Source organism: Neolamprologus brichardi, chromosome 6, assembly GCF_056152115.1.
Source record: "Neolamprologus brichardi isolate AB-2024 chromosome 6, ASM5615211v1, whole genome shotgun sequence".
Classification (NCBI taxonomy): domain Eukaryota; kingdom Metazoa; phylum Chordata; class Actinopteri; order Cichliformes; family Cichlidae; genus Neolamprologus; species Neolamprologus brichardi.
The window spans coordinates 33,000,001-33,013,060 of record NC_142109.1 but is presented as its reverse complement, the minus strand read 5'-3'; the positions used below and the strand labels follow the sequence as shown (position 1 = coordinate 33,013,060).

At 39.3% G+C, this 13,060-nt stretch overlaps 1 protein-coding gene across 2 annotated transcripts in view; it reads left to right on the top strand.

Annotated features, from left to right (window-relative positions):
* Nucleotides 1-287: 287 nt before the first annotated feature.
* LOC102785139 (equilibrative nucleobase transporter 1-like) overlaps nucleotides 288-13,060 on the top strand; it is a 14,764-nt gene continuing 1,991 nt past the window's right edge. For both annotated transcript variants that reach the window (XM_087842630.1, XM_006799639.3), the window contains exons 1-8: nucleotides 288-443; nucleotides 3,401-3,642; nucleotides 3,746-3,875; nucleotides 6,579-6,625; nucleotides 8,472-8,548; nucleotides 8,660-8,752; nucleotides 10,866-11,005; nucleotides 13,040-13,060. The exon at nucleotides 13,040-13,060 is cut by the window's right edge. In XM_087842630.1, the coding sequence (XP_087698756.1) occupies nucleotides 3,462-3,642; nucleotides 3,746-3,875; nucleotides 6,579-6,625; nucleotides 8,472-8,548; nucleotides 8,660-8,752; nucleotides 10,866-11,005; nucleotides 13,040-13,060 (689 nt within the window). In that variant the 5' untranslated portion in view covers nucleotides 288-443; nucleotides 3,401-3,461. The remainder of the gene's footprint in view (nucleotides 444-3,400; nucleotides 3,643-3,745; nucleotides 3,876-6,578; nucleotides 6,626-8,471; nucleotides 8,549-8,659; nucleotides 8,753-10,865; nucleotides 11,006-13,039) is intronic.

Sequence of the window (13,060 nt, the reverse complement as noted above, 5' to 3'; positions counted from 1 at the left end):
GCCACAATATGAAACAGGGAAGTACCACCGTGTAATCCATTTATTTCAACAAAGTAACTGTTTTGTATTTTAAATACGTAACAGCGGTACATGTATTCCGTTACTTCCCAACACTGCTGATTGGTTAAGTCCACGATAGGGGCATAATGTGTGTCTGTTGTTGACCACAAGGAGAGTTGCAGAGATTTTTTTTATTTATTTTTTTACCTTTACCCGAACAGTTGGTCGCACAGCCCTGCATCATCTTGAAGAAGATAGCAGACCACGGTGAAGGTTGTTAATGATATCTGGTCACTTCTCTCAGCTTTAGCTCAGTGAGCTGTCCGGATAAACGCCCCGCCCCCAATCACAGAGGACGATTCTGTGATTGGCATGTGAGCAGGTGGTGAATAAACCAGTGCGCCAACTTCCTGAGGAGCCCTACTGCTACCCTCTTAGTAAAGGTCTGTTCTGTTTTTCAATGTTTTACTGTTTTAGGGTTTCTTAAGTTCTTATTTCTCTCTGCACAAAATCCAGGATTTATTTTAGAATCACAAGGTTTGATTTATTTTTCATTTTTTCCAGTTGCTAGCTTAGCTTAGCTTAGCTTGTGATAGCTTCAGGTTCAGTTTTGCACCTGATTTGTCAAAGAGTTTTCTTAAAAAACTGCTCTCTGATGGACAAGAGTTCTTAAACAATTACTTAAAAGTATTTTTTGTATACATTTTAATAAGTTCATTTTACTGTTTGCAGTTTCTTTATAGCATATTTATAGCAAGTAGAAGCTAGGCACGAATTTTCTTCTTTTGCCATTTTTACACCCATCACCAATTTTATTCACAAATACTAATTAATTATTATTTTAAATTATTATTTTAAATCTGTCAATGAACATTTACAGCCTGTTTTTTATAAAAGGATTCCATATTTTCATTTCTTAAAATAAGCAAACAAACAAACTAGAAATCCATAGCTCCATATGAAAGGAAAATCACAAGTTTTTTTGATGCTGGGGGCTTAATGAGCCCATTACATTTTTGGTGCCTGAAAATATCATGGAAACTTTAATCATACAGATTCATCTGTGAAAGCAGCTAATGCATTCTCATAATTCATGAAGAAGTCAAACAGTCAATAAAACCCTGGTTATACTGATTATGTTATTATATTCATTATGTTATGTAAGTAAGTAGTGAATAGTGTTTTTAGCCTGACCCTTCAACAACAAGTTAAGATATGTTATACTGACGGTAAATTGTGAAGGTGATTATTACACTGCTGTAAAATGCTTCTTGTGAAGCTTGCCTTACACATAAAACCTTGATGACAAAGATGATGAGCTAGATTAAAATTATCAAAGTAAATGTAAGGTTTACATGTAATATTATCATTAATCAATTTTAGTTTGGTCAGAGAAAGCCTTGATAAAGGCAGTGAGTTACATTCAATAGCAGGAAGTGAAAATATGAGTGGACACAAGTGTGAGAGGCATTTCATATTTAACTTTTATTAAAACCTTTATATTCATTTTAAGTTAAAATTCAGAAAAACTCAGAGGGTGGCATATCAGTGATGAGCTTCTTGTGGTAGATCTTCAGGAAAATTTCACCACATCAACAATGTCCACCGCCTTACACCGCCCAGTTTGGTTATATTAAATATAAGAGAAAGAGAGAACTTTAAGAAATTAATATAGCCACTACAGTGACCATCAAAACGGTGAAAAAATATTGCCATAAACAGCTTATTTTGCGACACCACGAAACAAACGATAGCGTAAAATGAAACGATAGACGTTTTTATATCGTCACCCAATATATATCGCTATATCGAACAGCCCTACTCATTAATTTAAAAAAAATACTTGGATTATCATATGTTTATTCCTTTGTTTGGCTGTACCTACCAAAATTACACAGGAAATGTTTGGAAATTACACCATAAGATGAGTGCTGTATAAATAATCATACCTTATTAATATAAGACCTTTATTTTTCATAGCCACGGGGCATGTTAAAAAGTGTGAAATATGCATTAATAGCAGATTATATTTGAGTAAGGGCATTCTGAAAGAAAATGGGTTTTCTTGTCTTTCCTGCAGTAAGATCCTAAGCCTGTTTTTTATTTGAAACGAGCGCCAAATGTAGCAGGGAGAAAACCTGTCAACAGGCTGGACTGCATGTCCGTTAGATTAGTTTATAACTCATAATTAGACTGATACTGGAATCACTGTATAAACGTGCTTTCCCGCCCTGTGTCCGTCTGTCTGGGATTAAAGCTGCATCTATAAACAGAGAGAGTAAAGCTCTCTGCCCATGCTTATCGGGTGCAAGATGCATCATGGCCCCACAGTCTCATGTGTGGATTACCCAGAGGTTATGGGGTAAGCATTGTTTCTTACCTTTTTCATGAGGGTCAGCGCTTAGAAGCATGTTTTGTTGGATTTCTACTAAGATGAGTTAATTATTTGCCTCTGCATAGAAAACTGGACGTATATTTGTCTTTTATACAAGTATTTATGATATTAAACCTCACACTGTGATAAGACCAGGTTAAATTTCTCGAATAATCGTGTTTTAATGGTTACATTTGGAGCGTTCCTTGTCTGTGTAGTGCCATATGTCATTACGTAGATTATCGGGATTAATCTGGATTACAGCCACCACCCCTTGGTGATAACTGTTGCCCTGTCTGTAGTCTCTGCGCTTTGCAGAATGAGTTTAACTCGAGGAGAATATAAATGGACCATATACACCATGCAAATAAACTCACTGGGAAACATTAAGGTAAAAGTGTGTTCATCACAGTGTTATTGTAGTCAGTTTTTTTAACAGAAGTATGGAACTGTTTTAAGGAAAAGTGGAGTTATTCCTAATCTGATTATTAACGAGTTAAGATGAAATTGAGTGCAGCTTTTTTGTGTGCAGCTACTATTTGTTTGTATGTAAAATCTTAACCTACGGGGTTCAAGTTAGTATAGATGCCACACTGTGGTTCCCTCTCATGTGGTGGTTCTGAACCTGCTGCGGCAGGTGGGGCATGGAGAACCAAGTAACAAATATGAAGTGAAACTAAGAAGAATGTGTGGAAGGCTTTTAGGGAAAATAAAGCAAATGAGAGAGCCAGTGCTGCCGTGATTGTGTACATTGCAACATTTCACATTGCACAATGAATTTTGATGAACATTCAGTATTTCTATGAGAAAATGTTAACTTTTTGTGTCAGCTTGTTACTGTTGCATAAAACAATCCACTCAAAACTCAAGTGAACTTTATTTTTTATCATCTTTGGCCTTCAGTTCATATACTGCCCATGCTCACACAGATGTTGCTCCCTCTTGCATTTGTGATCACTTCTTGCTGTATTTGAGGCATGTAAAACTGAAAACGTATACCTGTTATTTTTTCATTCCATGGTTTAGGAACAGATCTGTCTGGAAGTTCCGTTTGACCTTTGTGTGAGCTGGAAAGACGAAGTGAAAAATGCAGGGAACTGTAGCTGGTTACAGCCTGCGCTACTGGCTGACCCTGATCACGGGGTTGCTGGAGTGTCTGTTATTTGCCGGCCTGGTGTTTGGCTATGCCTCCCTGGTGTTTGTGCTGAAGGAAGAGGAATACTTTGGTTGGCTGTGTGTCGACACTAACAGCACAACGGATAGTAAAGGTGAGCAACTCTGGAGTTTAGATTGGACAGGACACTCATCCAGGACACCACAGATGCAGGTTTCAGATATATTTGTGTGTGTTCCTGTTTGTTTTTCTTCCAGACTGTAGTGGTCAAGATGAGCAGCTCTCGCTGGTTTTTACTGTGGCCTCCTTCCTCAACAACTTCCTGACTCTATTAAATGGCTACATATTTGATCACTGTGGCACACTGCTGACCAGACTGCTGGCAATGTAAGTCAGTGCTGAAATATGTCTGGGCTGCAGACCCAAACACACAATTGTTAACTATTTCTTGCTGTTTGCCCAAAATGTTGTTAATCAACAATACTTTATAAGTAATCTATGATACCTTTGTAGGTCAGACCTCCAGCAGAATAAAAAAAACCTTGTCTGCCAATTAGTTTCAGCAAAGAAACCAAAAAAATCTGAGATTAGTTCAGAGTCCGGATCAATAGGTAACACTTTATTTATTTTCTTTTTTAGTAAATTAACTTTTTTTCTGCACAGGTTACAAAAAAAAGTGTCAAAAAAAACCTCAGTTATGTTTATATACCACTAAATCACACAATCACATACTATAGCTGCCCCAAGGCACGTACTAAGAAATCATCTACCTCACAATATTCAAATAATCCGTCTCCCATGAGAAAACATTTGTTATTCCAAACCTGTTATGTTAATCATTGCTGGAACACTTAGGAATGCAGATTTGCTTTAGAGCTTTGGTGTAACACGTTATCACTTAAGTTTCTTATTTATTGCAGTGATCAGGAGAGTATGAGATTATATTGTGAGATTAAGGTTAGAGAATCTCAGTAATTAATTTTAATGAGATTATTTTGATATTTATAGAAAATTTGGTAAAATATGCAATTATTCAGTCAAATTCATCTTTTACTTCCTGTCAGATGATTTATACTCAAATATCTGGAGAGACGCAGAGAAAGTCTGTAACTTTGTAAAAACATGCGCAACAAGAATTATTACACAATTTAGAAATTAATGAGTGTTGTTGAGTCACTACTTGATTTTTAAATAAAATAGGTAGTTAATTGTCAGTACCAGATTATATTGTTCTAATGTTAATGGAAATAGTGCCAGATTATTTCTTAAGTCAGTGTTCATTTGAAGAGCAAGTTATTCACATTACAAAATAAAAGATTTGGTACTGTCACGGCGGGGTGCGCCGGTGTGAGGAAAGAGGTTGACCCAGATGCAGACACGGTGGAGACAAAACGTAGTTTCAAAAATAAAGCGAGCCTTTATTGGCTGATTGCAGAAGAAAAAACAAGGAACTAGGGAAATTAAGGAGGCTATGAACACTGTGTTAACAAAAAGGCTGTGACACTCAGTGAAAAACTATGACAAACTGTGAACATTGAGTAAACTAGAAAACACAGAGAAACAATGGAGTAAACCTATGAAAACTGTGGTGAGGTTAACAGACGATCTGACACTGACTGAGTGGAACACACAGGCTGTATCCCAATTCAGGGTCTGCAGCCTTAAAGGCCGCAGCCTTAACGATCCTCAAGGGCCGCGTACTTAAAGACCGCTAAGGCCGGAAGTGTGAGGCTTCTGAAATGGGACGGTCTAGCCTCCGTTGCGCTGCCCAGGTTGCCTAGCAACCATGATACTAACAGCTGGAAACGTTTCATACAGCTTTGTTTGACAGAAATGAAGGAGAAAATCTTTTGTTTGTTTGTTTGTTTGTTTCTACATGAGCTTTGATCATTCTCTGTAAGATTAAGCTCAGCTATTGAACGGCGTATATTTTAAAGTAAAGGCTTTAAAACCAACTTAGTACAAACGTCACTAATGTCACATAACTTTGCCTTCATGTGGCCAACAGTAATGTTTTAATGTTCTTCGTTATTAAACATTTGCACATAAATAAGTGACATAATATTCAGTACTTACTTAAAGTTTACTCTTCGGGCGCCCCTCATCCACCGTTTTTTTCGGCAAAATTATCCACACCCACCGCCGCGCTATGCATTCTGGGATATGTTGGGCCACGAAGTCTACACCGCCACGTCCTTAAAATTCAGGGAAATGAAGGACGCATTTGAGGGCCGCATTTCGAGCAGCCTTCGAATTGGGACAGCCTTCGTCGCGTCGCGGTGACGTAATCGGCCTTAAAATGCGGCCTTTAAGGCTGCAGACCCTGAATTGGGATACAACCACAGACTAAATACACATAAGGAATGATCAAAGGAAGTAGAATCACATGGGGAAAACAGCTGACAACAATTAACATAATGACAGGACACGTGAAACTAAACATAATAAACACATAACTCTTTCAAAATAAAACAGGAAACATAAGGAAATCCAGACATGACTTGAACTTGACAAACAAAGAAAACTTAGACATGAAACATGGCAGAATGTAACTAGATAAACCGAAATGAAACTAGACTAAAAAGAATAACAAAACACCAAGAAACTCAGAATACTGGGTCACATGACCCAGGGCCATGACAGGTACAGACCAACAAGCCTTTTCAAGGTCAACTTTTGCTATATATACAAAAACTACTTACACAAAACTCAGTTGTTTTGTGTATTTATGCTGCTGTTTTTAACTATGCTTTCCCCTGATTGGTACTTGTTTTTCAGCATTAAGCTGCATCTAGACTTTTCTGTTACGTTTTTCACTCTCTTCCACGTTTCATCGTCCTGTCGAGAGAGGCTACATGCATGAGCTTATGTGGTATCTGAGGGGAGAATGGACAGTTTGAGTGGATTCAGAAAACCTTGCCAGCTCATGTCTGTTAATGCTCAAGGCGACTTCGCTGCAGGCCAAACTCACCCTCAGGCCACCAACCAATGTCTCAATGCTCCCTCATAGGAACTCTGCTCCTCGTAGCTGATATCTGATGGCAAAAACAGAAACTTTTATGTGTCCTGATGGTACTTTTCCCTCTCCAGAGCCCTTTGTAGTGGCGGTACATTGATGGTGGCCCTCTCTAGCCCAGGTAGGTGCACAGGTTATGATTATTAGAAAACCCATATTTATGAGTCTTTTTTTTGTTTGTTTTTATTAGATTCACCTTTCACCTCCGTCTCATTATTTCCACCTTTTCCATAATCCCTTCCTTGTGGGAATTTCGTATTCTGGTCACATTGTGTTGGGTTTATTTGACTACCTGAAAGCTTATTCTGTGTGCTGAAGTGTAGAAATCGAACACCCTAGCTATTGTGACAACACCATTTTAGCTAATTAGCAGTTAGTAGTATAACCTGCATGTGCTAGCCAGTGTTGGCCTCAAATTTCGTATTCTTGTGGACAAACCTGTGAAAGAATCACCTTTGTTTTTAAAAAAGAGCAGCTGTGTTGGCTTTCTCATCTTAAGCACAAAGCAGGTTTCATCTCCTCAGCTACGGCTCGGTTCATACCAAACACGAATGACAGAAAACAGGTAAAAGGTGTTTTCACTACATGCCTGATGACTTAGGCTACGTTCACACTGCAGGCGAAAGCGCATCAAATCCGATTTTTTTGACCCTATGCGACCCATATCCGATCATGCTGTGACAGTGTGAACGGCACAAATCCGATATTTGCAAATCCGATCTGGGTCACTTTCGTATGTGGTACTGAATCCGATACATATCTGATGTTTTAGAAAGCGACTGCTGTTTGATGGTCATGTCGCATTAAATCCGTCTTTTACGTCACTGACACAAGACAGACGCCAATTATCAGCGCCGGAGAAGCGCCCGATAAGACATCGCGAACGCTTCCTGGCCATCCGGTGAAACTGCTGGGAAGACAACGTTGGAGAAACGTGAACATTTTATTTGTACTGTATAATCTGCAGATTCTGACAGAAATCTGCAACTATCCTTTGAAGCACCGCTCCTCTAAAACAGCAATAAAGATAATTATTAGGTTATTTACATTATTATGTAAATAACAAAATAACTTAAAGCAAAAATTGGGAAACGTGAAGTCTGAAGTCTTTATATTAAGGGCCATCAGTCAAACAATACTGTTTGCTCTGGGTCTAAACAGAGCGCATTGTGTGTGACATTTTCTTTTGCGCATGCGGGCCGCTTTGAGCGTTCACACTAGAGCGCGTTTGCTGTCGCATTTTATCTGTAGTGTGAACAAGCAGACAAAAAAATCGGATTTGATCAAAAATTCAGAATTGAGCATCAAGACCTGCAGAGTGAACGTAGCCATAGTCACTGTAACACCCCTCGTATATGATGAATCCCAGTAAAATAATCACAATCACTGTGAGAATTATGCACAACTGTGCATAATTCAGGCCATTAACATATTGAACGCGTGTTCTTTATTTTCCAGTATAGCCATTGCCATTTGATTTCAGTCTCATTTATATTGTATCACAACAGCAGTTATCTTAAGGCGCAATGTGAATACTCTACAATATTAGAGAGAAAGCTTAACAAATCAGGCTGTCGCCTGTTTACAGGCAAGAGTTCCTTTTTAATGGGAAAAGTCCTCCGGCAGAAACAGGCTCAGCCTCGATGTTTGTGGAATAGGGGGAAAAGAGAAGAGAGAGAGAATGAGGGCACAGAGAGACCACGAACAACAAAACGCCCCATCAGCCTGAGCCTATAGAAAGTTTAAAGGTTCAGAGTCACCGAATCCATCCCTGACTGTAACCCTTTACTGCTGCTGGGGAAAGCAAAAAGTTTGTTTTCAAACATGATTATTCAGCATTTTATCTGCTCGTCAGCACTTCTGCTGCTCTGCTGCTCTCTACACCGTGACTCTGGAGTTTTAACTCTAACTACCTTTAATATTGTGCAACATCACATTCCTAATGTTTGTATTTCTGTGTCTTGTAGAACTTTCAAATCTGCTGTACCCCGCCCTGTCTCTCCTCACTGTGGGTGGAATCCTACTGCTCATAACTAACATGCAGGTAACTACACCTGTAGAAAGTTTCTGTTCCTAAACAGAAATATATTTGAGCCACTTCTAAACTTTCAAACATATTTTGTCCTGATGATCCGTGTATCTGTGTGACGGAAAGGTGGGCAACCTGTTTCCTGCTCATCGCTCCACCATCATCACCTTCTACAATGGTGCCTTTGACTCCTCCTCTGCTGTGCTTCTCGTCGTTAAGGTGGGACCGATAATTGCTACACTCATATTTGTCACACACATTAGATGGATAAAACAACACTGTCCCCACACTAGTGCCACTACTACTTTACCGAAGTGCAGTTTTATTCTTATTTGGCAAAAAAAGGTGGAAACAAGCTGCATCTCATAGCTGTACTGGTGCACCAACAAACAACTACATAAATAAAATATTAGAATTTACATCCCTTCATCCAGTCCTGAATGACCCACTTCTCCCTATCTCTTAGGGAGAGCCCAGGCTCCCTACTGAAGCAGCTCATCCTGTTTTGTTGGTCATTACTCTCAGCTTATGCCCAAGGTGAGGATGGGAACATAGAGCAGCCAGCATATTGAAAGTTTTTCCTTCACACCCAGCTCTCTTCACCATAAAAGACTAGCGTGGTATCCAGTCACTGCAGACCTTTCACCAGTCTGTCTACCCTAAAGACAGACTGTTCAAAACCCTGAGATACTGAGATAATCCATTTTTAAAACCCAGAACGAGGGAAATGGCTACAAAAACAACAGTAGGTATATCATCACCTCAACCTCCACCTTTGTTGTAGTGTTCGTGTCGCATACGTCATAATTACGCCATGGGATGCTCGCCTACGTTGCTGTGAAGATGACCATACACATTAGATGGTATTGGATAGTAGACTTGTAGTCAAGACCGCCTAATCCGAGACCAAGACAAGACCAAGACCAGAGGGTATCAAGACCAAGACCAGAGGGTATCAAGACCAAGACAAGACCAAGACCAGAGGGTATCAAGACCAAGACCAAATCGACACGAGACCAAGACCAAGACCGAGGCAAAAAAAGTTTTTAAACTGCAGCCAGATGCTGCTATGTTTACAGGTGTCAGGCATATTTAAGCGTTTTTGCTTTCGCACAGCCCTCCTCACCGCTGTCTACTATCTCACGCACTTACTGAGAGGACAGACGCATGCTCCACTTGACTGTCGCGTCTCTCAACCCCTCTCTATTTTTCACATAATGATATTATCCTATATCCTCGCATGTGATTGGCCACAATATGGATGGATTGGGGCATAGCTGAGCCACTGTGTGAGAGCTGAGCAGCGAAAGGAAATTAAGTGAGGCTAGAAATGACTGAAAGATTATTAGGCTCTGTTTTGAGTTTTGTTCAAAAAAGAATGACTTTATATAGGGAAAAAAAATCACATATGCAGGACACCTTAAACTAGATTTAATTCTACCAAAGTCCACTATTTAGATTCAGAAAAGTTTATATAATTATTTAGCCTTGTTGTGCAAACAAGCCTGCATAACTTAATAAATATAGAATTTGAAAAGTAACAAATGGTATCTAAAAAGTTACACTAGGTACTGGATACATGTTCTGATGAGTTTTGGTAAACAACCATTTGACTAACATGTGTGTCTCATTCTAAAATATTAGAATTTACATCCCTTCATCCAGTCCTGAATGACCCACTTCTCCCTATCTCTTAGGGAGAGCCCAGGCTCCCTACTGAAGCAGCTCATCCTGTTTTGTTGGTCATTACTCTCAGCTTATGCCCAAGGTGAGGATGGGAACATAGAGCAGCCAGCATATTGAAAGTTTTTCCTTCACACCCAGCTCTCTTCACCATAAAAGACTAGCATGGTATCCAGTCACTGCAGACCTTTCACCAGTCTGTCTACCCTAAAGACAGACTGTTCAAAACCCTGAGATACTGAGATAATCCACCCATCTCCAACTGTAGACCGTGGCCTCAAACTTCCAGGTGCTAATTCTCACTCCTGCTTCAGCTGCCCCAGTAAGAGCTGGTGATCATCCAACAAACCAACAGAACCACATCTGCCTTAAACAGAAGAGATGGTATCTAGATAGCGCCGACTACTAGAATTGCATTCATCAAAATTTAAGCAAAGGCCTCTTGGATTGGCTGTAAGACACAGCACGCCATTTTATTGGTCAGAGCCACACACATATCAGAGGCCTAGCATAGCGACTTAAATTAGTGGAGGTGGGAAGATAGCCACCTGTGTCAGCATCCACCTGCCAAGCAATGTAGTCCTAACTTTAAACCCTATATATATATATATATATGACCTATATAAGTGACCTTTTTTTCCCCCTGCAGATTCTTTACGAACAGGGAATCTCTCTCCGCTACTCTTTCATTTTCCTGACCACCTGCAGCAGCATTCACTTGGCGAGAACTTTCCTGCTGATGCCAAAAACCCACATCCCCTACACTCTGCCTGAAAACTACACCTACGGGTGAGAGGATGATAGGTTTTTGCCATTCAGGTCATAAAGACAGTGGGCGTCTTTGATACACACAAAATCTGTACTTAAACACACATTTCAAGCACAAATTCAGTATTATTAACATGTTTTTTGTGTAATTTGTTCTTATTCTGTGAAAAAGTTTAGAACTACCTAAATAAGGAATCAAATACAAAATATTACTGACAAAGTTGAAGTCTTTTACCTTTTTAATTTAAAGTGGACGTAGCATTTGGATGGTGTAGTGATTGAATTCAGAAGTATATATTTTTCTAATTCTTGTTGTTGTTCGTGAAAATCAAAACCACCATTTTTAAAACCCAGAACGAGGGAAATGGCTACAAAAACAACGGTAGGTATATCATCACCTCAACCTCCACCTTTGTTGTAGTGTTCGTGTCGCATACGTCATAATTACGCCATGGGATGCTCGCCTACGTTGCTGTGAAGATGACCATACACATTAGATGGTATTGGATAGTAGACTTGTAGTCAAGACCGCCTAATCCGAGACCAAGACAAGACCAAGACCAGAGGGTATCAAGACCAAGACCAGAGGGTATCAAGACCAAGACAAGACCAAGACCAGAGGGTATCAAGACCAAGACCAAATCGACACGAGACCAAGACCAAGACCGAGGCAAAAAAAGTTTTTAAACTGCAGCCAGATGCTGCTATGTTTACAGGTGTCAGGCATATTTAAGCGTTTTTGCTTTCGCACAGCCCTCCTCACCGCTGTCTACTATCTCACGCACTTACTGAGAGGACAGACGCATGCTCCACTTGACTGTCGCGTCTCTCAACCCCTCTCTATTTTTCACATAATGATATTATCCTATATCCTCGCATGTGATTGGCCACAATATGGATGGATTGGGGCATAGCTGAGCCACTGTGTGAGAGCTGAGCAGCGAAAGGAAATTAAGTGAGGCTAGAAATGGCTGAAAGATTATTAGGCTCTGTTTTGAGTTTTGTTCAAAAAAGAATGACTTTATATAGGAAAAAAAAATCACATATGCAGGACACCTTAAACTAGATTTAATTCTACCAAAGTCCACTATTTAGATTCAGAAAAGTTTATATAATTATTTAGCCTTGTTGTGCAAACAAGCCTGCATAACTTAATAAATATAGAATTTGAAAAGTAACAAATGGTATCTAAAAAGTTACACTAGGTACTGGATACATGTTCTGATGAGTTTTGGTAAACAACCATTTGACTAACATGTGTGTCTCACCTGCTCTTGTTCCATCTGTTCTGTCCTCATTCTCCTCTCTCTCCCTCTCTGTTCCTCTCTCTCCCTCTTTGTGCTGACAATCAAGCCAAACACCAACACCATCAAATATACAGTTGAAACCAGATATTTACAAACTCTTCAGATATAAAACACAAACACTTTTTTAACTGTAACATCAAATCAGACTAAATGTTTATTTTTTTTAGATTGATAAATATAAAAAACATATTTGTTAACTTTCTATCTGTATTTCTTAATTGCAAATGGCACCAAATTGTATTCAAAACTGAGCCACACTTATGGAGCTCCACAATTCTTTTCCTTACTCACATGGACTGTACTAACCTATCAGAAGCTTCTTAAGCTCAGAATGGAATCGTCTGGAGTTTTCTTATTAAAACTCCAGACGATTCCATTCCAATCCAAATAGGTACCAATGGAAAAAGTGCTTTATTGTACCTACAAGTTTCACTAGTACAAAAACCAAGCGAAAAAGAAGTTTTCCATGCTGGATGTCATTATTTAAACCCAAATTTCTAGTGAGTGAGTGAGCAGTGAGGTCCTGATCTTCAGGGAACAGATCAGGTGGTATATGTTCTCCACTTGCTTTCCACTTTCCCTGTCACAACACTTTCTTTGTTTTCTTCATCTTTCACCACAGATGACGAGCATAAACCTTTTGATTTTTAATAATTCTGAGTCGCTAACAAAAGAACAAAAGTGACCAGTGCAACGTTGATTTTGAATGTGCACTCATTTGTTAATCACACTTTTTTCTGACGTTCAGGATAAACTGTGGAAAGGGAAA